Source organism: Coturnix japonica, chromosome 10, assembly GCF_054131305.1.
Source record: "Coturnix japonica strain WE chromosome 10, WE-NBRP24, whole genome shotgun sequence".
Taxonomy (NCBI): domain Eukaryota; kingdom Metazoa; phylum Chordata; class Aves; order Galliformes; family Phasianidae; genus Coturnix; species Coturnix japonica.
In genome coordinates this window covers 6,511,295-6,536,325 of record NC_140672.1, presented here as the reverse complement: position 1 = coordinate 6,536,325, position 25,031 = coordinate 6,511,295, and the positions used below count along the sequence as shown (strand labels likewise).

The 25,031-nt window shown below is 48.1% G+C and overlaps 1 protein-coding gene across 1 annotated transcript; it reads left to right on the top strand.

The window, feature by feature from the left end:
• The first annotated feature begins 1,690 nt into the window (after positions 1-1,690).
• LOC146759182 (uncharacterized) lies at positions 1,691-4,915 on the top strand. Its single transcript, XM_085510600.1, has 5 exons — positions 1,691-2,110; positions 2,202-2,303; positions 3,013-3,156; positions 3,873-4,014; positions 4,200-4,915. The coding sequence occupies exons 2-5, from the start codon at positions 2,285-2,287 to the stop codon at positions 4,294-4,296; spliced, it is 402 nt and encodes a 133-aa protein (XP_085366726.1). The 5' UTR covers positions 1,691-2,110; positions 2,202-2,284; the 3' UTR covers positions 4,297-4,915.
• The last annotated feature ends 20,116 nt before the right edge of the window (positions 4,916-25,031 follow it).

Sequence of the window (25,031 nt, the reverse complement as noted above, 5' to 3'; positions counted from 1 at the left end):
TGCTTCAGAAACAACATCTGATTCCCATGCTCTCTGCTTGGTATTTTGTCTTTTGATGCAAACACGTAAGCCCCATTGGTGCCTGGTTCAGCAGTTCAGCTTCCTTTGCGCCCTTTGCCTGGTTGTAGGGAAGGTGGCAGGCTCTGATTCAATGAGGGTGTTTTATGGACACAGTATTTATCGCCATGTATCCAAAGGTGCAACAGTTTCTGGAAACCCAGGTGGGATCCTATAGGTGATGGTTCTCTCGCCACCAAGTATCCAGTTGTCAGCAGTGGGTGAGTTCACTGGGACTTTGGGGATAGGAGGTGCCAACTAGCAAGCCTTCAATATCTGCTACTAAAATCAGACTTGGAAGCATGTTACATGTGGGAAATACACTTGGTGCAGGAAAGGGGATTTCCTTAGCCATCAAAAAAAGATGAAACTGCAGATCTATCAACAAAAATGTAAGCACGTGACACTTGACTTGGTGGGTCTGTGGGAAGGTCAGCTTCTCCGTGTTTGTATTTCAGCCATCATCCTCCACACTGGAGAGGATTTATCCGCTTGGCTTGCTTAATTGCAGCACGTTTCACACGCGTGGATAACCTGTGCATATTGCGTCACTACCCCTGTGGCCTGAGGTGGTGCACCAGGCTGGAAATAAATAATGCCTTCTTGGGGTTGTTGAAGCTCTGCAAAAGTTTGCCAAGCAAAGTTGTGGATGCTCCATCCCTGGAGGTGTTCAAGGCCAGGCTGGATGGAGCTCTGGGCAGCAAGACTCTGTGGGTGGCATCTCTGCCCGAGGCAGTGGGGCTGGGGTTCTGAGTTCTTCACTGTCCCTTGCAAGCCAAGCCATTCTATGATTCTGCATTTCTATGATGTAAGCACCAGCCCCACAGCCCTGGTGCAGTGCATCACAAGAGCAGCAGCCTGCGGGGAGCCACCACCCGGAATCACAGAGATGTGAGGTCACAATGCCCCATCCTATGACTGTGCTGAGCTGCATCATGAGCTCACAAGGCCTGGCTGCAGGCTTGGCTCAGTGCGACACTCACAGTGGCTGCAGCGGTAGTGTTGGAAGCGTGGTACAAGTGTGGGGGCGGCCATGGACCCTGCCCGCCTTGTCCTCTTCCTCCTATTGGTGGCCATGACTTTTCAGGAGAGCTGTGCTGCTCCGTGGCGAGCACGGGGAGCAGGTGAGTGGGTAGAGATGGGACCCAAACTGAGCAGCGCTGGGAGCAAGAAGTCAGGCTGTGTCCCCACGGCCCTGTAGTACACTTGCCTGGGGCCTGCCTTCCATGGGGGTGTTGCTGGGTAGGGGGTGATGGGCATCTTCTTCCATGTAATCTGTGAGAGATGTGGCACGTGGCCCGGAGAGAGCACTGCATACGCTGCCAGGTGCCAGCCTACGGGTCATCCCGTCCACCCTGCAACTTTGGAAATCATGACCTGAGTTATTCTCCCATGCCCCACATCCAGTTACTGAGGGAGAAGGAGATCACACCATATAGTGCATATAAGTGGGAACTTCTCTCATCTGTTCTTGATTCTAGATGATGAGCTTCGTGCTCCCTTTCCGGATGCTCCTTTGGATCCGGACTTCATGCCTGTGCCTGGGGGACAACCCAGGGGTAAGTTGTGAGTGTCTGTTTCCTTGGAGGCTGAAACGTTCGTGCTCTCATGGTTTACCTGGGTGCAATTTTACTGGAGATCCTCTCCAGGTCTTCCAAGCCTGTTTGTGCCCGGAAGGGTTTGCACAGATGAGCCATGAGTATTTTTTCTCTCAGAGAGCTGCCACGTTTCAGTGGGAAGGTTACCGCTGCCCCTCTGCAGCTGAGGGAGCCCAGACCTTTGTATTCGGGCTGTGGCATTCCCCAACCACCGCCAGACCCTACAGGTCACTCAGGGAAAAGGAGGCCCCCACATGTGCCGGAAGCTCTCCTCACCTGTGTCTGATCACACTTGTGTCTGCAGGCCCTGTCCCCTGTATGCTCTGCTACTCAGTTGATGCTGTAGTGTGTGACTAAAACTTTTCATGGGTCTTTGGTTGCAGAAGTGCCCCCAGTGTGGGCCTTGCCCGGTCATCGGTTTCCTCCTGTGCTGGAGCCCAGCTGGAATCCCAGCAGTGAGTACTCTGTCTTCACTGACTTGGCTGACTCGCCGCTGGTCTTCAGATCTTCATGCACATGATATTTAACTTCATACATTCTGTTAAGGTCCGGAAAGAGAAGAGGATGAATCCACACGAGGAAAATACTCTCAGGGCTCATCCCGTCTCCTGAAGCGACTGCTGAAGGAAATGGAGAAGGCAGAGCGTGGTGGGTATACTTCAGTCTGTTCACTGTGGGACCTGGGAAGCTGAGGTGTGGTATACAGGTGTGGGCAGGCTGTAGCCTGCACAGCAGGAAGGGATGGGTCAGAGCCATGCTGCAGCCGTGTTCCGTGTATCACCTTGCAGGTGCTGTCAAGCACCAGAGCTGGTCTGCTGCCAGATGGTCTGCATCCAGCCAAGACCCAGAGGCAGCTGCTCCCCCAGCACAACCATTACTTGTCAGAGCTGCTTTGTGCAGTCGTTGGCACCCAGATGGCAGCAAGTGGCAAAGTGGCAAGCGCTGTGCTTCTGTTCATCCAAAGCCCTCCGTGCAGCTGAGCAAGTTCAAGGCAGGAGGAGCATCCCGAGCAGGGTTGGCTGCCTTTGCTAATGCTGGAAATGAGGTGGAGATGCTAATTCTGAAGGCTTGGACTGTGTGTTAGAGCTTGGATTTCAGCCTGCAGCTACCTGGCTGTGACGGGCTGGTGACAGCACAGTATGTGAGGGCCTTGCACAGGAGCTGATTCCTTAAGAGGTGTGAGGGAGTCAGCATTGTCCAATAGCTGGGAGGGCCCAAATGCCCTTGGGTAACAGCGGGGCTCACAGTGTATTTGGGGGGGGGGGCTGGACTTTACCTGGGCTCGGGATTGGAGAAGCTCAGTTTTTGATGAGGGCACGTGACATCCCAATCCTACTGCCCTGCTTTCTTTCTAAAGGAACAGACCAACAAAGTGAGAGGGATGCACTCCAGGAAGGTGGATATCCCACACTGCCAGTCCCGGATGCGCTGCAGGAAGGCGGATATCCCACACTGCCCGTCCCGGACAGAGGAATGCAGGCAGCACCAACTGGCATGCCAGGTAATTTCTGTCCTATGATCATACGGTGTCACGAACCAGAGTCACTGCGTGCCTGCAGGCTCTTGCTGCCAGCTCTTGCACACCAGGTCAGCAGCCAGACCTGAGCGTGTGAGCATAGAGCACATGTAAAAGAAGCCAGGGGTGGCTCTCTGAAAATGGCTGGCCTTCGTGGGGTGTGGAGAGTTGTTCCAGCAATGTGCCAGGGAAGGTACTTGCAGACCTCTGTGACCCTGCTCAGCTCCCACCGCTCCCAGATCGCAGAGTTTGCCCTTTTGGAACGAAGCCACCTGAGGGTGATGAGCAGGGTCTTGTGTGGTAGGAGCCTGCAGGACTGTTTCTCCCCTGGGCTGGCTCTGGCTGTGCCCTGTGCTGGCTGAAGCCTGACCTTCAGCCTGGGGGGCGTCCCACAGGGGGAGCTCAGGACACACATGCCGGGAAAAGTGTGAGGGATTCTGCTCTGTAGCTCTCCCCACGGACCAAGCCCAGACCCCAGAGTACAGCCACAGCTCTCGGCCCAGAGGAGGACACGGGTAGTGCCTGTGCAGCCTCTTCGTACCCAACAAGAGGTGGAAGCAATCCTTCTTGTCCTCCGGTGCTTCGGCACCAGAGACGGAGGCACCCACTGACAAAATGGCCTCTTGGGTCCATGAAGCACACTGAGAGATTATCTGTAGCGCAGCTGAAGGTAACGTGGGATATTGTCTCATTTCTTCCAGGGATGAACACAGGCAAAAGCACAGAGGCTGCTGCTCACACATCTGTGCGGAAGCGCCGCATTCCGGTGACGGTCTCAGCGATGCTGCTGCCTGCGCTGGTGCTGGCCGTTGGTGTTGTGATATGGGTGCTCAAAGACTACCTGTGAGTTGGCCTTTCCCCAGAACACCTTATTGCTGCATTTGGCAATGAAGCATTTGTGGTTCCAGGATCCTGGATGGCCAAATCAGCCGCTGGCAGTACACTGCCAGGACTTAGGTTGCAAAGTCTTTCAAGTTTCCCCTTATTTCCTGTCACTGAGTAGTGCTTTCTGAAACTCATTCTCACAGAGCGCGCAAGAGGGAAAAGAGAGCAGCAGAAGCAGCAGATGGAGCTGGGGAAGGCAACGAGACAGACTCTGACCCAGTCAAACAAGAATCTCCGTAATAGCTCCAGTCCGTTCCATTCTGCCATTGAAGAGGCCCGAAGTCTTCAAGGTCATCTGGAAGACCAGGAGCTTGAACTGAAAGCCATGAAAGAGATCCTTGGGAACAGTCCTGAGTGCTGCCTTCTGTCAGAGGATGGCCCTGAATGTGAGAGCAGAGCTTTTGTCCTTCATCCTGCATACTCCAGGACAGGTATCACCAGCAGTTTGAAGATTCTTAGCTCGACACAGCTACATTCCTGTTGAGGGTCCTAATGAAGACCCAGAAAACGAGCTTCCTCTGACTGCTGGACAAAACGTAATGTCTTTGGAGATGTGGGTGAGAAAGGCTGGTTTCAGGGAGAGCTGACAGATGGCACAAGAGGACTGGTCCCTTCCAATTTGGTTGCGGAGCTTTCAGTTGATGAACTGGATACACCTGGAGATCCTGTCAGAATTCCTGCACTGCTCCATCTGCAAGACTACCATTGCTCCACTCAATGGAACAACTCGATGTTGAGCAGAATGTGGTTGAGCTCCTTCGGGAACTCTCTGAGGCGACTGACAGCGGAACTGCATAGCTTTATTGTATATTAAAAATAACCAAACAACTGTCCCCTCCCTCTCCCTTCCCCTTGCACCCCTCCACCCCTCCATCCCCCCCCCCCCCCCCCCAAAAAAAAAGACAAAAAAAACAAAAATAAACCCTAAAAAACCAACAAAAAACAACCCACCCCCAATAAAACAAAAAACCAAAACCAATTAAAATCTCAACGCTGTTCTTTTTCTGGGATACACTGAGGTGATGCTTCTTCTAGCTTAGACTTTGCAATGAGTTTGTGTCACGGAGTTCTCTCTAGAGCTCACTCGGTGACAGTGGGAACAAACCCAGGGAGAGAAGGAACAAAGAACCTCCCCTCACTTACAGCGCGGCCGAGAGGGGAAGGGATGGGAGATTGTGAATGGGTCTAGGAGGGTAAAAATGAAAAAAAACCAACGATCTGAGAATGAACAGCAGTTTAACGAACCCAGTGACACTAAACAACAATGATGTTGCAGAACGGCGGGAGAAAAGCAGACGACCACACCTGTCATTGACATGATCAGCTAATCTCATTTATTCCTTGGCTGCGTGTACCTTTATAATAAGGATAATTAGCTCATACATATTGCAAAAGTGGAGCTCATCATTGATTCCTAATTACATACCATCCCCGAGTATCTTAACAGCTTGTTGTTATCATCCTGAAAGATACTCCCTTGCTGAGTTCCCAGAACCATGGCTAGTTTCTAACCATCACAGGGCATCCTGATGTTCTCACTGTCATTGCAGGTGTTATGGCTGCTTGATTAACCGCACCGTGTTTACGACCCTTCTCAGCTAACTAGCTGTAAAAAACACTCTCTACAGGACCCCACAGATTACCTTCAGAATTCAACAGTTAGTTCTGTTTCCTTTCTGAGTGCATAACAACCTGAGCAAATGAATTGAATGACGTGGCTTGTTAGTCTGGTACAAACTCTGCTGTACACTGGAACTTGGTCCATTTGTAAGCAGGACTTTGTCCATCTCTGCAGGACAGCAGAAAACCCTTTGTGCTAATCATGATGCCAAGAAGCAGAATGTGGCAAATGGCAGATGATCCAACTGCTTCAGGTGTTCATTTCCTTAAAACTGCGAATAATTTTGGACTGAGAGTTTGTAAGCAGAACGGAGCTCTTAAAGCTGTCAGAGATTATTCCTGCACTGTTCAATTCTATCTGCCTAACATACACAGGATCTCAGAACTGCATTGCTTGAACTGGTGGAACTTGAAGTGAACTGGGATGAGCAAGTTTTAGAACTTAGTCAGAGTGCTGTAAAAAATGGATAATCTCATGAGTATTAAGGTACAGGCTTGCTATTTCTGCACTGAATTTGTTTTTATTTTACATGGCTGTGATCTGAAAGTTGCTTGAAATGCAGGCACCTAGGCACTGTTGTGTAACTGAATTTCACACGATAGGTCCTGAAATATCCTGGAATCTAAAACTCTGACTTGTTTTAAGTCTGCTGCTTGAGTCTAATCAGGGTCATAGTGTCTGTGTGCAGTGTTTCTTTCCCTGTAATGCTCCACATCATTTCATTTTGGGAATATTGAAGGAAATGGACTATGTGCCATAACTGTTGTTAGAACAAAGTATGTCTGGTGTGATCTTATGCATAGGTTCTGTAACTGCTCTTCACAGCTCAGGTGTTTGACCTTCCTTTTGGTGAAGTGATGAAATACTGCTGGTTTCTATTTGTGCTTCTAGGCACCTTGAAGCTCTTAGGAATAGAACAATTGTCTCCAGTTCTTTTCAATGATATCAGTAACAGCTCGAGTGCTGCTGCCCACTAGGTAGACCCAAAGAAGCGGATTACAGTGAAACAACACACGAGCTGGACCTGCATGAGGATCACTTTCAAGACAGTGGCTCTGTTGCTTGAAGCCTATTTGCTTCTTCCTGACGCCACTCTATTACCAAATATCAACAACCTTTCATGATTCAACTTGCAAACGTTTGACACTAACCCTTGTGTTTCTATGCCTTCCTAGGTGATTCGAGCCCTTGTCAACCCCAGAGATCCAAACCAAGTAGTGATGTGCAGTGTGTTTCCATCAATGGAGAGTTCTTATTATGCACGAATCGCTGCAATTCGGATGACAGCCTTCCACATGGTAGCAGTGATGGACACAAGGGGCTCATCCACGTTCATGCTCTCATATCTCCTGGCTTTGCTGAAGCTCCTGACCTGAGCCTGCCAGACACAGCAGTCACCTGCCTGGATTGTGACCCAGCGCCTTTGCAGTGCTGCCCATCCCAAGCACAGCCCGAGTGCCCCAGCAGCAGCACCACCATGCAGGAGCAGGGCAGCATCAGTGAGGTGAAGCTGAGCATCTTAGATGGGGACTTAGAGTCAGGCTGCCAGTCCCAGGCACCAGGCAGCAGCACAAGCTCTGCGCCACTCTCATCTTGACAAGAGGAGTCCCATCTTCACCCTTGACCTCTCAAGCCCTCCTGTCTTTTATTGAATAAAGTCACTCTCATGCTCAGTCATCGCCTTGACTGCATTCTGAGTCTTCATTCACAGGGATTGGGATGAATGCAACAAACAGCAAGGCAGCTCAGCTTGCAACGCTCTGGCTGTGGGGTTCGTGCAGGCAGAGCTCTGGGTTCCCATTTTGCCTGGCTTTGGGATGTCTGCAGCAAGATCTCTACCATTTTGTATGGGAGCAAATAATCTCTAGCATCCAGGTTGCTGCTCATGATAATCCCAGTCTTCCTGGCTGTCACTTTGTGATACTTTTCAAAGCCTTTTGATACTCTTTGATGCCTTGGCTGCTCCCTAACACCTCTGTCCTCCTGCCATGTTGACTCACGTCTCCCACTTTTAAGCTGGCTTTGCAGATCATCTCCAGCCCTGTCATCATCACGCTGCAGCAGGAGGTGCTCACCTGGCCCAATGTCTGGCAGTGCTGCTTGTTCTGCAGATGAGCAGCTGCCTCCTCATCTCTTCAGCTACAGTAGTTTTTCTCAGGGAAGTTAGATGCAGTCATGCTCCTCTGGATTTGGTGTGTTAAATCCATGCTGCATGGCAGCAGTCAGTGCAATACAAAGGTGTTCTGTGTGCCATAGCATTTCTCCAGGGGCTGCCAAAGGTAGAAGCACAACACAGCACCATCCTTCTGACAGTAATGTCTGTGAGTGTTAGACATGTGAGCACTGCATCATCCCCAGCGTGTCAGTGCTTTTCCACACCAACCTGACTCTCACACTCTGCACTAAATGTAACTCTGCTCTTGTGGAGACAAATGCTTTCTGTCACATCCTCCATCCCTGCAACCATTTGCCGGTAGGCAGCTCTTGCAGAAGAATCAAGCAGCAGAACCTTTTGCTCACCCTACAGCATGCAAATGCTATGAAAGCAGAAATAACCTGGCATGCTCTGGGTCTGCAAGGCTGCTCAGATGGGAGAGGTAGATTGTGTTTTTGCAGTGGAAGTTTCCAGTATTTTCAGTACATAGTGTAGGCCCTAACTGAATGTATAACCCTCTTGTAAAACAGCTGTATAAGTAGTTTTTGCACCAAGAAAGTTGCTGAACAGAGTTAAGTTCAGACTGGGGGCATTCTGACATGGGTAAAATTGAGACAAGCACAAGATAAATACACAGGGTGGGTAGAGCCCAGCACAGGACAGAATGAATGTACTGACTTTTGGAAACATTGCCCTTCTCTGTCCGCAGAAAAGTACAAGGCAGACCTAAAAACAAGAGGTTGGTAATTGACCTTATATGGAAATGAATCCTAGCAACAGTCTCGAGGAGTGTGTGAGCCTGAGATGCTCAACCAATGAGAGCCATGAGAGCATCACCTGCATTGGGTTTAGGGCATAGAACAGAATTGATTTCACTGACTGGTGTGCAGTTTCTCCCTTGCCAACAGGGGATGTGCACGCAGTATTGCAATAATGAATAAGCACTGCTGCTATCGCTGCCATCTTTGCCTAACTAGAAATCTTTGACTTTGAGAGTTTCTCACACAAGGAGAGGGGGTAAGAAAGTAAAGAGGCACAGAAAACTAAGGAAAACTGCTCTTCTTATCTATAAAAATTGATACAATTGATGCTGTTGTGCATTTTTTTAATTTATTTTTAATTTTTTGCCAATGTCAGTTAGATTGTTTTAAAATATCCACACACCAAAATCTGACTACCAAGCAAATTTAATGAAAATGAAATGAAGCTGAGTTAGCGGAAAGCACAAGGCCATATTATATTAGGCTTTAGCAAATTTACAGGCAGTCACTGCACGAAGAGGTAGATCTGAGTTGCACATTATATGATTTCCACAAAGATTAAGGAAATCTGAAGCTTTCAATATATTTTTTTTTATTCTTTTTTCATTTCATTTTTAAACAACTGACCCAGACCCCAACCCTCACAGGAGCTGTAAAGATAACAGCATTAACCCGCAATGTAACTCTAATCCTAACCCTTACCCTGATTCTAAAATCGTCTCTAACTCCAAATGTAACAACAAAAATGATGCTAGAAGTTTGTAGCAAAAGGAACCTTAACCCTGATCATAATCCAAAAAAAAAATCATTATGGTAACAATAATCTTTACCTTAAGAGTAATATTAATCAGAGCCCAGATGATGCCTGCATCCAATCAGAAGCATGCTTTGTATTATTTAAGAGTTGTATTTTTTCCAATGAACTCTCTCTATTATCACGTTTATAAAGTAACAGAGTCTGTTCTTTTTCTCCTGACACTGTGCCTTACTCCTGACATCCCCTGGAAATGACCCAGATAGGGCACCATCAAAGTAATGCTAATAGTAATGTCAATCCTAACGGTATCTCTACCCTCAGTGTTAATGGGACGCTAACAACAATCCCAACAGCCTTATACATTCTGGTGGTGTGAAAGAGGTGCTGCCTTGCACATGCTGGGCAGTCCCATTGCCTGTTAAATGCAGGCGGCAGCGTAGAAACATGATGCCCGTGGTCAGAATGCCCTGTGGCAGATCCTGGCACCGGAGAACTGACCGGAGAACCATGAGAGAACTGACAACAAATCACGCGACATCAGAACCGACCCAGTGGTTATTTACAAGCCTTGGGTGACCCAGACAGGATCTCAGAGTGGTGAATGTAGGTACAGAAGTTGTTACTACTCTGTTTTCTTCTAAAAGCTGCTCAGCTGCTTTGCGTTTCAGACCATCCCTGGCTTCACTGTGTGCATCTGTCCAATTGATACCAGGTGGTTTTTTTTCATCTCATAAGTTGGGGGGGGGAAGGGACTTCAATTCAATTACTCATTTATTTATTGACAGAAATTCACGTTTGCTACGTTTGGAGAAGTTTTTATTTGTTTGCTGTGGTTTGATTTTTTCTTTTTTTCTTTTTTTTTTCCCCCTTCCCTCCTCTTCCATCTTTGTGTTCTTCCCCTATAATCAAAAGAGAACGGATCCCCAGGGTCTGTCCCGCAGACGTTCTTTCCGTGGTCTCTGCTGCCACCTGCTGGCCAATACACGGAACTGCCACTGTTGGGCGTTTGGTGCCGCAGGAAGCACAACGCAGATCTGAGTTCTGACCGGTCTACGCAGCAAATCCGCCAATCTTTATTGTGATAAGCCCTCCACATGGCATTGCGCATGCACTCGAACACGCAGCAGGCATAGATTTCTCCTAACTCCTTGAGGAGCAGGCAAGCAGAACAACTGAGCGCACCACTGCTTGTGATTGGGCCACCCCCATCATAGAGATGTGTGTTAGATCTTTTACCCACCCCTGGACTGGCCTTGTTGTTTAACGATAACCTCTGAAATCTGAGTTACTGGTTCTACCACCTGTAGTGTAGAATAGGTAGCCAATAAATGCTTTTCAACTGTGATGTATCTTTATTCTGCTCCATGCCAAACCTGTGACCAAAACCTCATAGGGGTTCACAAAGAACTCTGGCTCTGCCAGAGCCCCCATCCAGACCCTTCTTGAGTTACATTCACATCTAGTTTGGCTGAAAAGGTTGGACTATAAATACTCAGTGCTTGGGCCTGTTTAACAGATATTTTTTCCTGATTATGCTGTCCATCGATCTTTTTAAACTGAACTCCTGCTCTAATCTGGTCTTTAAACATTTGTTGTCTCAAGACCCTAATGGGTCCAGACTGGATTACCATAGGGGCTGGACGCCTAAGTCATGACAGCAGATGGTTCTCTGACCTTTCCACCACCATTCAGAGCCTGCATCTGGCCGCAGGCACTCTTGTCTCCTCATCAATTGGGCAGCCTGTTGTATTACAGCATCTGAGGACCACTAGGGGGTTCAGTATGGATAACATAGACCCATACTGATGTAAAGGTGATGGCTGTAGGATGAGATCCCTCGTTCCTGATGAAAAATTTATTGACTGGGCTCTCAAAATCATCTTCATAGATTGCCTCTTTCATGCCTAATTCTCTAATATAATTTTGTTAGTCCTCCATAGAGGACCACAGGCTGATATTTAATGGTATGTCATTCTTATTTGGCCATGTTATATGACACACAGCCATAAATCATTCACTGATCAAATGGCTATCCTCATTATGTTGGACAGAGCATACAGTCTTTGCCTGAGGGCAGGGTGAGTAGTAATGAATGTCAGTTTTGAAATTTCCAGTCCGTTCACCACAGTGCTTTCTGCCTCCATGTTCCATAACCAGAGCAGCTATGCTGGCATGCTCTCTTGGTTTCTGTCTAAACCACTGTACTATATCCATCAGTTCAGCTGCTGTATTATGGGCAGCAGGGTTTGGGGGGTTGGACACTGGTCAGGGCACTCCCACCAGCCTATCCTGCATTTTTTTTTAATTTTTTTTTTCATTTTTGGGTTACAATCAGTCAGATCTCAAATAGATCTAGTCCAAATGGAACCCCAAAATCTGACCTTTTAGTGCCTTCATTTACAGAGTCCATTTTATACAGATTCCCTTGTACAGGGTCCCCATGTTCTTCCAGAGAGATGTTCCTGGTCTTCCATAGGAGAATGATTGAATTAGGTTTTTTCCCCATCAAAACTGCCACCTGCCTTTCCAGTTTTTCAACACTGTCATTCAATAGCTGATTTGCATCAGCCTGAGCCTCTTCAGTTATGTTCAGACAGTTCAAGGCCATCAGCAGTGGCCATGCCACCACGAACACAGCTAACTGTCATTCTCAAGTTGTAAGTATGTCTTTGCTAAGACCATGGAAATACTCAGTCAGGTGGGCCAGGGACTCATGGACCCTCCCTCCGTCCCACACAGGGCCCCATTTTTCAGTGACAGAAGCAATGCTGCATTTTGAGGATCCTAGGAATCCCAGGACATGCCCTGACAAAAATTCATTCAAAACAGTAGTCTTTCCCCATCCAAACAACCCCATGATATTCACAGAATCACAGAATTGTAGGGGTTGGAAGGGACCTCCAGAGACCATTGAGTCCAACCCCCCTGCCAAAGCAGGTTCCCTACACCACGTCGCACAGCTCAGCATCCAGGCAGGTCTTGAATATCTCCAGAGAAGGAGATTCCACAACCACCCTAGGCAGCCTGTTCCAGTGCTCTGTCACTCTCACCATAAAGAAGTTATTGCACACATTAGTGCAGAACTTCCTATGGTCCAGTTTCTGTCTGTTTCCCCTTGTCCCGTCTCCACACACTGCTGAATAGAGTCTGGCCTCACCACTTTGCTCCCCACACCTCAAATATTTATATACCTGGATCAGGTCCCCTCTCAGCCTTCTTTTCTCAAGGCTAAACAGACCCAGTTCCCTAAGTCTCTCCTCATAGGGGAGATGCTCCAGGCCCTTCACCATCTTTGTGGCCCTCCGCTGGACTCTTTCCAAGAGATCCCTGTCTTTTTTGTACTGGGGAGCCCAGAACTGGACACAATATTCCAGATGAGGCCTCACCAGGGCAGAGTAGAGGGGGAGGATCACCTCCTTCGACCTGCTGGACACGCTCTTTTTAATGCACCCCAGGATGCCATTGGCTTTTTTGGCTACAAGGGCACACTGCTGGCTCATGGTTAATCTGTCGTCCACCAGGACGCCCAGGTCCCTCTCAGCAGAGCTCCTCTCCAGCAGCTCTTCCCCCAGCCTGTACTGGTGCATGCAATTATTCCTACCCAGGTGCAAGACTCTACACTTGCTTTTGTTAAACCTCATCCGGTTTCTTACTGCCCAGCTCTCCAGCCTGTCCAGGTCTCGCTGAATGGCAGCACAGCCTTCAGGCGTGTCAGCCAATCCTCCCAACTTCGTGTCTTCAGCAAACTTGCTGAGGGTGGTCATTGATGAAGATGTTGAACAAGACCGGACCCAGCACAGACCCCTGGGGGACGCCGCTAGTTACAGCCCTGCAGCCAGACACTGCACCGCCAACGACAACCCTCTGCACTCTGCCAGTCAGCCAATTCTCGACCCACTTCACTGTCCACTCACCTATCCCATACTTCCTCAACTTTGGTGTAAGTATGTCATGGGAGACTGTATCAGTTATAGAGGTTATAGAGTTCAATTCCTGTAGTCAATTTGGCGGCCCAGGTGGGACCAGCTCTGTTCGCTGCAGGACCAGCTGAGAGGGAGACAATTTTGGCGCACCCTGAGATTTCTCTGAAGGACTCCCTTCCTCACCTGATCACTGCAGGGACAGACAAGGACCACCCATAGGTGGACCAGGTATGTGTATGGTAAGTGGAGCCCATATGTCTTGAGGAGACATCCTACACAGTTTACAGCCATACGTGATGCTCCCAGGGAGGTGAGCTCATGGGTTTGGTTGCCAGCTGGGGTAGGAAGACTCCTTGGGTGAGTTCCTATGAAAGGGAACTGTATGTCATATGAATGGAAACAAGAACAAATACTCTCTCCCAGGTGGTTGGCAATAGGAGGGACCTAGGTTGGTCTCTCCTACGGGTATGGGATATAGTGGATAGCCTGTCAAATGGTAGCCTGGGTTCTCCAAGGTGTAATCATGGGGCTTATAGGTTGTATGTTCAATATTATCATCTGCTTTAAGTGTTTGGTACCGTGTGTCAAGACGACTCTGGGAAAAACATTAACGTATGCAACTGGTCGACCAGAGTATGAGTGTTATTAAGATTCCAGCTAGAAAACGTTGTCAGCATTGTGTAGTATGAATAAACCATGGTTTTTGATCTAAATGTCAGAGTGAGTGTGGTGTGAGTGAGACACAGAACAGCTGCAGGGTGAGTGCCGAGTCCCGATCCATGTTTCCTTCCTCCTGTGAGGGAAATGGCCAGACACGGACAAAGTGAAAGACTGTGTTGTGTGTCCACTCATAAGTACTTTCTGCTTGTATGTAAGAAGATGGGAGTTTGTACTCTGTAGATTAGTAAGATTGTCCTGAGGAGAGGTGTACATTCCACCCGACCAATGAGTGTCAACCCATTTATGTAATACTATGTACTGCTTGCGAGGAAGTGTGTGAAGGAGGTGGTTCAATCAGTGCTGGTTCTGTGGCACAGTGCTTATAACTGAAGAATACAGACTGTATTAAGGGAGTTTATGTGAACTGAAGAACTGTACTGTTTGACGAACTTTTTTGATGGTATAAGAAAGTGTATTGTTGTTAATGATATATGGAAGTGTACTTGAGGGAATGTGGAAGTGTATCTGAGCATACAAATGGAGGAAGCATTTACAGAGGAAATAGGGTTAAATGAGTTTACCTGCACTGACATGAGAGCAACACCCTGCACCGCTGCCCTGTGAGCTGAGCAGAGAATAGTGGAGACACACTCCCCTTGTATCAGGTAGTGTTATTCTGCTTACCAAATGAATGAGTTCACTACAGAAGAGGCAAATCTTCCCCTCTGCTGCATTTGTGGCATACTCTGGAGTTCAAGGCATTGCAAAGCTATGGCACATCTACTTTCTTTCAATGATGACACCTTAGTGTGCTCTGGGCTCTCATTTCAATTGCATCTAAAGAAGTCTAGGGTCATGCCAGCTGACAGGAAGCTGGCAAATGTTGTCTCATTGTAAGGAAGAGCAAGAAAGATGACATGGGCAATTATGGACCTGTCAGTCCAGAGCCTGGTAAAATTATGGAGAAAATGATGGTGGGAGTTATGGAAAAACAGCTGAAGGACAATTCTGTCATTGGTCGCAGCCAACACAAGTTTGTGAGTCGAAGGTCCTGTTTAATTTAAGCTCATTCTGTGACACAGTTATCCGTTTAGTTGACCAAGGGAAGCCAGTTGATGTAATCCTTGAGGATTTCAGTGGAGATTTTGACACTGTTTCTCACAACAACCTTCTGGACAGAATGTTCTGCATATGGCTAGACAGAAACACAATGTGGTGGGTGAGCAGTTGGCCAGTAGGTCAGTCCTAATGGATTATAGTCAGTGGGTTCCATCAGGCTGGTAGATGGTCACTGTCGGGGTCCCCAGGGTTCCATTTTGGGGCCACTTTCCTTTCATGTTTATGCAGATGACTTGAATGCAGGACTAGAAGACGTTCTGAGCAAGTTTGCTGGTGAGACCAGATGAGGAGGTGCTGTTGCCTCCACTGAGGGTGGAGAGGACTTGCAGAGAGATGTGGACAAGTCAGAGAACTGGGTACCAGTTGGTACTAAGCACCAAGTGCATAATGCATAACAAGAACAAGTGCCTGATTGTGCACCTGGGTATGGGCAACCCTGGACATAAACACTGTCTGTATATTGGACACATGAGAGACGTCTGACTGAAAAGGATTGGGGGTCCTGCTCAACATAAAATTTTAAGTGAGTCAGCAGTGTGCCCAGCCAGCCAAGAAGGCCAACAGTCCCCTAAAGTGCATCAAGCAATTTATTGCCAGCTGGGTGGGAGAAAGGTTTGTCCCTCTTTGCTCTGCATTGCTACTGCCTCACCTGGAGCACTGGGTGCACTTCTGGGCAATGCAGAACATAAAGAACATCAAACTATGGGAGAGTGTGCACAGGAGGGCACTGGAACTGAGAGATCTGAAGTTCAGAGTTTCACTGGGATTGACTGCTTGTTCAGACTGGGCCCTTCTCACACCCCACATCCTGTGATGAGACACAGGGCACATGTGGGATATGAACTTTAACAGCATCCTTGCACCACATGCAAATGCTTTTCCCAGTGCTTCAGTGTTCCACCACCCATTGCTTTCAACATAGTTTTCAACACCCCATTGTATCTTTTAATTTTACCAGAAGCTGGTGCATGGTAGGGGATATGATAAATCCACTCAATGCCATGAACTTTGGCCCAAGTATTTATTAAGGGAATTTTTGAAATGTGTCCCATTATGAGACTCAGTTCTTTCTGAGGTGTCATGTCTCTATAGGACTTGTTTCTAACAACCCAATATTGTGTTTCTGGCAGTAGCATGGGGTACTGCGTATGTTTCAAGCCACCCAGTGGTTGCTTCCACCATGGTAAGCACAAAATGCTTATCATTATGAGATCCTGGCAAGGTGACATCATTCACCTGTCACTCCTCCCCATATTTATACTTTTGCCTTGGCCTTCCCCCCAGAGAGGCTTCATATTCTTGGCTTGTTTAATTATGGCACATGATTCACAGTCATGAATAACCAGTGCAATAGCATCCATAGTTAAGTCCACCCCTCAGTCTCTAGCTCAATTATATGTTATGTCCATTCCTTGATGGCCTGAGGTCTCATGGAACCATCAAGCTTGAAATAATTCACTCTTGTTCTGCCAGTCCAAGTCTATTTGAGCCACCTCAATTCTGGCAGCTCGACCTACCTGATGGTTGTTTTGTTGTTCTGCAATAGCCCGACTCTTGGGCAAGTGTGCATCCACGTGACACACCTTTACAATCATATCTTTTTTTTGAGCAGTTATGTTTTTCTACAGTTCAGCAGCCCAAATAGGTTTACACCTCCGTTGCCAGTTATTTTGTTCCCACTGCTGTAACAACCCCCATAAGGCATTTGCCACCATCCATGAGTCAGTATAAAGATAAAGCATTGGCCACCTCTCCCGTTCAGCCACATCTAAGGTCAGCTGGACAGCTTTTACCTCTGCAAACTGACTTGATTCTCCTTTACCTTCAGTGGCCTCTGCGACCTGTCGTGTGGGGCTCCAAACAGCAGCTTTCCATCTCCGATGCTTCCCTACAATATGAAATGATCCATCAGTGAAAAGAGCATATTTCTTTTCATTTTCTGGTAGTTCGATGTATGGTGGGGCCGCTTTAGCACATGACACCTCTTCTCCTGGTGATGTTCCAAACTTTTTATCTTCAGTCCAGTTCATGATCACTTCTAAAATTCCTGGACGATTGAGGTTCCCCATCCGCGCTTGTTGCCTAATCAGTGCAATCCACTTGCTCCAGGTGGCATCGGTAGCATGATGGGTGGAGAGAACCTCCCCTTTCAACATCCGGTTCATCATTGACAGTCGAGGTGCCAGAAAGAGCTGCATTTCAGTACCAGCTACTTCGGAAGCAGCCCGAGCCCCCTCATACGCGGCTAAGATCTCCTTCTCAGTTGGAGTGTAGCACTCTTCAGACCCCTTGTACGCTCAGCTCCAGAATCCCAGGGGTCGGCCTTGGGTCCCTCCTGAGGCTCTTTGCCACAAACTCCAAGTGGGACCTTTCTCTCCAGCAGCAGTATAGAGGATGTTCTTTACATCCTGTCCAGTCCGTACTGGCCCCAGGTCCATGGCACAGGCTATCTCCTGTTTAATCTGTTCAAAAGCCTGCTGCTGCTCTGGGCCCTATGCAAAATCATTCTTCTTCTGCATCACCTGATAAAGGGGGCTTACAATGAGGCTGTAGTTTGGAATGTGCATCCTCCAAAAGCCCACTGCACCCAGGAAAGATTGTGTCTCTTTCTTGCTAGTTGGTGGAGACATGGCAGTGATTTTGTCAATCACTGTTGGGATGTGATGACATCCATCCTGCCACTTTATACCTAAGAACTGAATTTCCTGGGCAGGCCCTTTTACTTTGCTTCACTTAATAGCAAAACTGGCTCATAGAAGAATTTGAATTATTTGCTCTCCAGCACAGCAGCACTCAGTGGGGGTGTGACCTCATTCAGGCCACGGTAGTCTACTGTCAGCCTCCATTCTCCACTGGCTTTACGCACTGGCCATATGGAGCTGTTAAAAGGTGAGTGAGTTTTACTGATCACTCCCTGATTCTCCAACTGGCGAATCAAATCATGAATGGGGAGCAAGGAATCCCTGTTGGTGCGATACTGCCGTCTGTGCACTGTCTTTGTAGCAATCGGTACCTGCTGCTCTTTTATTTTTACTCGTAGCAGCCTCACAACAGACGGGTCCTCTGACAGGCCAGGCAAAACAGACAGCTGCTTAATGTTGTCCATATCTACAGCAGCGATTCCAAAGGCCCAGTGATACCCCTTAGTATCCTTGAAATGCCCTCTTCTGAGGTATCCTCAATACCAAGTATGAACGGAAACCCTGGACCACTCACATAGGATGTTTTTTCCAGTCTTTACCAGTGAGGCTTATTTCAGCCTCCAACACAGTCAATTCTTGAGAGATATCCAGAAATATGGATTGATTCTGTCCCTTCATGACTGGAGGGCATTAGGGTGCACTGTGCACCAGTATCCACCAGTGCCTTATATTTCTGTGGTTCTGATGTGCTAGGCCATCAAATCCACACAGTCCAATAAACTCTATTATCCCTTCCACTCCCTTGAATGAGGGCAGGGCCCCTCTATTGGTTACCTGTGATAACTGGAGCAGCCGTACTGGTGGTTGGACTGTTTTGTAGTTCCCTCACCCGTGCTCATAGTACAGGAGTAGGCTGGTCATGCCACTTCCTCGTGTCTTCTCTGTGGTCACGTAGGTAACACCACAAGGAAACACACAGTGCAATTTACTGTTGTTCCTTGCTCAATCTGGAAAGCGCTTGTGTCTAATAGCTGAGAATTTTAATGATACACATGAAGGCTTTATGGTCGTTAATTTCTTTACGATCTCTCGCCTTCAACTGAAGCAGCAGCTAGGCCAATTACCAAGTGACACCAAGGAGATGAAGTGGCAAAATGGCGATTTATTGAAACAGACACATCCTTATATAACCTACGCCTTTTTGTCTACACCCACTGTATTACACTAAGATTCTTCCAGAATATGGGGAAGGGCCTGTCACATCACAACAAGCTACCGTCCCAGCTGTCCCAACAGCGAAGCAACCAGGTAACAAGAGATTCATTCTGGTGCCGTGTGAACTCCTTTCTTACGCCTTCGATTTCAGTCATCTTCAGGGATCGACAAACAGTAACAGAGATTTCCTCCTCATCACTCTCTTCTTCATGACACTTTTCCTTTTTCCTTTCTCGGTACTTATCCAGACCTGTCACCTGGATCTTCTGTTGCCTCCTCCTCCACTTCTTTTTTCCGTTCTAGACGTGAGGACACCCATTTCCATTTCTTGCCTTCCACAAGGGCAACTGATATTGTTACTGGTGCCTCCTGTGACTGATCAAAATTGACTTGGGGATTTCCCTTTTTGGCTAGAACCTCAGCTCGGAAATTCTCTCTTTTCGGAACAGTGTTATATAGAGCACGGTAAGCACAAGCCAAGCCCCAAATAAGTCATACCCCCCTAGATCTATCTAGGCTGCGCCATCCCTGACTCAAATACTGGCTTAGTTTCTCGGGATCCCACAGGTGTTCAAGAGTTAAATCCCATGACATTGCGGGCCCCCATGTGTTGGCGAACCTGAAGGCAAAAGTCAGCGTTCTAGGACAAACAACCACACACCAATATAGTTAAATATAGCTGTGTCCATCTATTGCCTGAAGAGCCGTACTTTTATAGCAAACAAACAAGGGTGTTCAAAAATCACACGTACTAATTGGAAGAAAGCTTCTGCAATAAGAACCCTAAAACCCCGCTTCAAAGCCACGAGCCTTTCACTCTTTTGCTAGAGGTGTCCTTGGTTCTCATGCTGTTTATCCTGCTCTGCAGCTGCTGCTCTGTAAAGTGCTTATCTTGATCCATGGCTGCTGCTCTGTAAAATTCTTCTTGTATTACAACAGAATGGCAGTTCCCTGGGGTCTCCAGCACACCCCCAGCCAGCTGGCAAATGCCACTGAGGACCTTTAGGAAAGACATGCCCTGGGTAGTGACAATGTTCACTGGACAACTGTGAGCCCCACAATGGGTCTCGTACCTGTGTGCCATCTTCTGAACACCAGTAGCACGGTGTAGATGCAAGGCCCAGCCAGGCAAAATCAAAACATGCTTCTGGAAGGGGATCCTTTCTGAAGAGTCGTTACACTAATGAGAGGACCACAAACATTCACTCAGCGAACTCCAAATCTCTGTGCCTTTGCAGGCCTAGGGTCTTGTTTGGTTCACAGAGACACGGTGGGTTGATTCTCAGCTCTGTACTGTAGCAAATGGGGTACAGATTCTGCATGACGGATGGGCAAGGAAGAAGAGAAAAGGCTGCTGCCATCCATGAGAGGGCACTGAGCTCTGCCTGGGGATGGCAGAGGAGCCAGCTGAGAACTGATGGAAAGGGCTCAGAGAGGAGAGCGGCAGATTCTGTTCCTTGCTTCCTGATCAGGAAGAACAAGAAGAGGGGACAGGCAGGAATCTGAGTTACAGCTGGGATGGAATTGTTTTCTTCAGACTGTCTGCTGTGGTGCAGTGTTTTGGTTCTAGGAGAAAACCATTGATAACACTCTGATGTTTACAGCTGCTGCTAAGCAGTGTTGTACAGAGCCAAGGCCATGGTCAGTGGAGGGCACATGGAGCTGGGAGGGAACAGAGTGAGGACAGCTGACTGATAGTGGCCAAAGGGACGTTCTCTATCAGCTGACAGCAAGCAGAAATTGTATTGAAAGGGGTGGGAGTTCATCTCAGTCTCTTCACTGCCCAGGGTCCAGCTGAGCATCAGTCTGGTGGTGCTGAGCAAGTGCTTGTGCATCAGTTGTTACATACAATTCCATATCAACGGATATATAGTGATAACTATTACTCCACTTCTTTTATCTCTCTTAGTAAACTGCTTTGTTACATCCCAGAAGTTGTACTCTTTTTCCCAGTTCTCATCCCCATCCCACTGGGAATTGGGCAGTGCACAAAGCACTGTGAGCTGCTGAGCCACATGTTGGGTTCAACAACCACTGTCATTTTGGTGCCTGATGTGAGGCTCCAAGGGTTGAGATAGCAGCACATCTGTCCAGAGCGGACAGGGCTTTGTGGGAGCTGGAGAAGTGCAGGCCATGGTGCTGATATGTGTGGATGTGCTCCCTATGTGTGGAGCTTGTTGAGTCTTCTCATGAAGCTTCACTGCACAGCTCCTTACTTGGTGCTTGGATGCTGCATTAGGGTATTTATTTTGCTATGCTGTTTGACCTCAGTTTGTACCACGATAAAATTGGCAGCTGACAAAGTGAAGTTTTGTGCACATTCAGCTCTGCGGTCATCTTTGGGTTTTGGAAGTAATATTGTCCATATGATTAGGAATTACACAATTTACATTGTCGCCTCTGTGAGTCCGGGGGTGTACTGGATATTGTGTTGAGGGACATGGTTTAGTGGGAGCTATAGGTAATAGGTGAACGGTTGGACTGGATGATCTTTTAGGCCTTTTCCAACCTTGGTGATTCTATGAATCTATGATTGAGGTTAAACAATTATTCAGGAATATCAGTGAGAGATCTGCCCCAAGGTGAGAAGGCTCTGCATGGCAGAGGGTGTGGGACGGTCTGGGCAGCTGCCTGGAGTGGTGGGCACCCCCAGGGCTTTGGAACTTCATCTCCGAGCAACTGCAGGATCCTGATAAACTGGTAGAATATTGGGGGCAGGTCTGCTGTGGCACTGGTAACCCCCAAGAGGCACAAATGACTGCAGTGTGCCAGATCCTGAGAGCTGGATCTGCTGACAGTGCTGCAGCCTCTGCAACTCCTGGCACAGACCATGCAGCAGCTCCAAGGTTTTGCTACACGTCCTGCAGTTGCTCCAAGCTCTGGGCAGATCCCTCTGTCACTCCACCCCTCATAATGAGCTCTGCAGTTACTCCTGCTACGGGTCCTGTAGCTGTTCCAAGTATGGTAATAAGAAAATGGTACAAATTCCTCCCAAGGGAGGAAGTACAGCCCTGCGGTGGCTCCAACCCCTCCAATGAGCCCAGTGGCTGCTCCAACATAGTCACAGGTCCTGTGGTGGTTCCAGCTCTGGCAATGAACTCTGAGGTCACTTCAACTCCTGCAACAGCCCAACAGCCACTTCAGCTCCTACAGTGAACCCTGTGGCTGTTAAAACCCCTGCAACTAATCCTGGACTTGCAGACAGATGCGCATAGGGATTAGTTCATATATGTTTGCAACTGCATATGTTGTATATGTGTGAAAATACACTAAATATATTATATATGTATAAATACATTTGTCATAATTATTATCCTTTTCTTTTTCTCTTTGTCTCAACCCATAAACCTTAAACCACAGCACTGCCTTGAGATGCTTACGGATCTCCTTGGGACTATTCAATCTGATCTGGTCACACAGTGAAGAGCACCTGAAGATCTCAAGGTTTTCTCAGGGAGCAGCTCCTGAGGTATATTCCTTACACCAGCTTTGGAAGAGGCCTCCCTCCAGTTCTCTGGTCCAGATCTAAAGGGGCCCTCTTGTTATGGCAGTGCCAGCAAGGAGACCAGCTCTGACAGACCTGTTCATATTGCCGGCTACTGACTGCAGCCCTGGATTGCTGCTGTAGAGGCAACAGGACTGTTGTGAGACACACAAGACCTTCAGGACTGCACAAATGAGAGGACTCAAGAGCACTGCAGCACTGGTAAGAGCACATGAATGAAAAGAGCACGTTGAGCTGCTGTCTGTGGCTGTACCTCCCCAAATCCAGGCAAAGTAGGAAGAAAGAAAATCTAAGTAAGTCTATTTTGAAAGCTTTTTAGGTATCTTATAACATATTCAGGGAATCTGGTTCCATGTTTACATGAGTTCTTGGAGTGAGAAAATGGAAATTAGGTAGGAAAGAATTTAAATACATTTTTATTTATAAGTTCAATAACATTTTTTTTTTTGCACATTCCTATATCTCACATAATCAAACAATCAAAGATGCATAAAACATAAAGAACCACCACTGGGAATCCTATTGAGGAAGTTGTGCATTTTATTGTAGCTGGAATAGTGCTTATTGCAACACCTTCCTGAAAGCGTGCTTGATCTCCCTGTTCCTCATGCTGTAGATAATAGGGTTTAGTGTTGGAGGAACCACTGCATACAGAAGTGCCACTGTCAGATCCAGGAGTGGGGAGGAAATGGACGGGGGCTTCAGGTAGGCAAAAGCACCAGTGCTGAGAAACAGGGAGACCACAGCCAGGTGAGGGAGGCACATGGAGAAGGCTTTGTGCCGTCCCTGCTCAGAGGGCATCCTCAGCACAGCCATGAAGATGTGCACATAGGACACAACTATGAAAACAAAGCAACCAAAGCCTAAACTGACACCAAAAAAGAGAAATACAAATTCCATGAGGTAGGAGCCAGAGCAGGAGAGCTTGAGGATCTGTGGGATTTCACAGAAAAACTGGTTGACAACATTGCCTTGGCAGAGAGGCAGTGAAAACGTACTGGCAGTGTGCAGCAGGGAATTGAGAACCCCAGTGCCCCAGGCAGATGCTGCCATGGTGGCACAAGCTCTGCTGTCCATCAAGGTCCCGTAGTGCAGGGGCTTGCAGATGGCAACGTAGCGGTCATAGGACATGATGGTGAGAAGGGAATACTCTGCTGAGATGAAGAAGGAAAAGAAAAAGAGCTGTGCAGCACATCCTGTGTAGGAGATGGCCCTGGTGTCCCAGAGGGCGTTGGCCATGGCTTTGGGGAGAGTGGTGGAGATGCAGCCCAGGTCGAGGAGGGCCAGGCTGAGGAGGAAGAAGTACATGGGGGTGTGCAGGCGGCGGTCGCAGGCTACGGCTGTGCTGATGAGGCCGTTGCCCAGGAGGGCAGCCAGGTAGATGCCCAGGAAGAGCCAGAAGTGCAGGAGCTGCAGCTGCCGCGTGTCTGCCAACGGCAGCAGGAGGAACTCGCTGATGGAGCTGCTGTTGGACATCTGCTGTTGTTGGGCTTGGAGTCCTGCTCAGAGTGCAGAAGATAATGACAAGTCCAGACCATTCTCAGACACACTCCTCCTGCTATAATATGAAATGTTTTTATTCTCTTACAACAGTGTACATTTAGCACCATTACTTGCATTTAATTTCATGTATTTCAGCATTCCTTAAGCAGAAGCAGCATATGGAGCTCTAACCTTCCTTTTATTTTCTTATGCCTTCTCCCTGGATATTTTCATCTGTTTCATGTCTCATATCTTTACCCCAAGTGCTCTTAGAGCCCCCTACCCGAGCTTCTGTGGCATTCAGTTTCAGTTAGAAAATGCTGCCTGTTTGTAGGATAAGTGAATTATTCATGCCTACAGAAAATGATGATAATTCCATCCTTCGAGAAAGGGGAGACTGAAAGCACATCATGTGTGAGTGTTCACAAAACAAGCAATTGATTGATGAAAAATTCTCAGAACTCTTATTGCCCCTTTTAGATTTCTGACTCCAAACCTCTTTGCCTCAGAACAGGAAATGGAAACCCCCTGCCTTGGCTCTCCTCTTGCAAAGTGCCCTCAGAAACATTCCGTTGTGCAGTGGAGTTGTGATCCCCTGCCCCAGGCAGCAGCTGTGGCAGCACAAGCCCTGCCGGGGGGCTCCTTCCCCCCACCCGTCTCCCTGCAGCACCCTGGGCAGCTCCCCGGGCAGGCTGAGTGCTGAGCCTGGCAGGCGGCAGAGTCCCATACCCGGCACACAGCCCCTGGGGCACAGCAGGGACCCTGCTCTGCAGGACAGCCCTGGGCACCCGCCTGCAGCCCCGGCTGCACAGCCTGCAGCCGTGCTGGGACATGCAGCCCTCAGGGCTGTGATTTCATACTGCAGTATGGAAGCCCTCAGCTGGAGTAGAAGGCTTTTTCCACAGTAAAGAAACATGCAGTGCCTGCATCCAGATCTCCTATGGGATGTCCCAAATTAAGTTGACCCTCTATGAAAAGCAGCTCATGGTCTGCAGTGAGACTTACCCTGTCATGGTCTGTGAGCAATGCTCCTGCAGTGAGCTCACAGCCCGCTCACACCACACACATCCTGCAAGCTCTCTTCAGTTTCTCTCCTCTCCTTCTGTCACCTGCAGGCTGTGCTGTGCACAAGAGC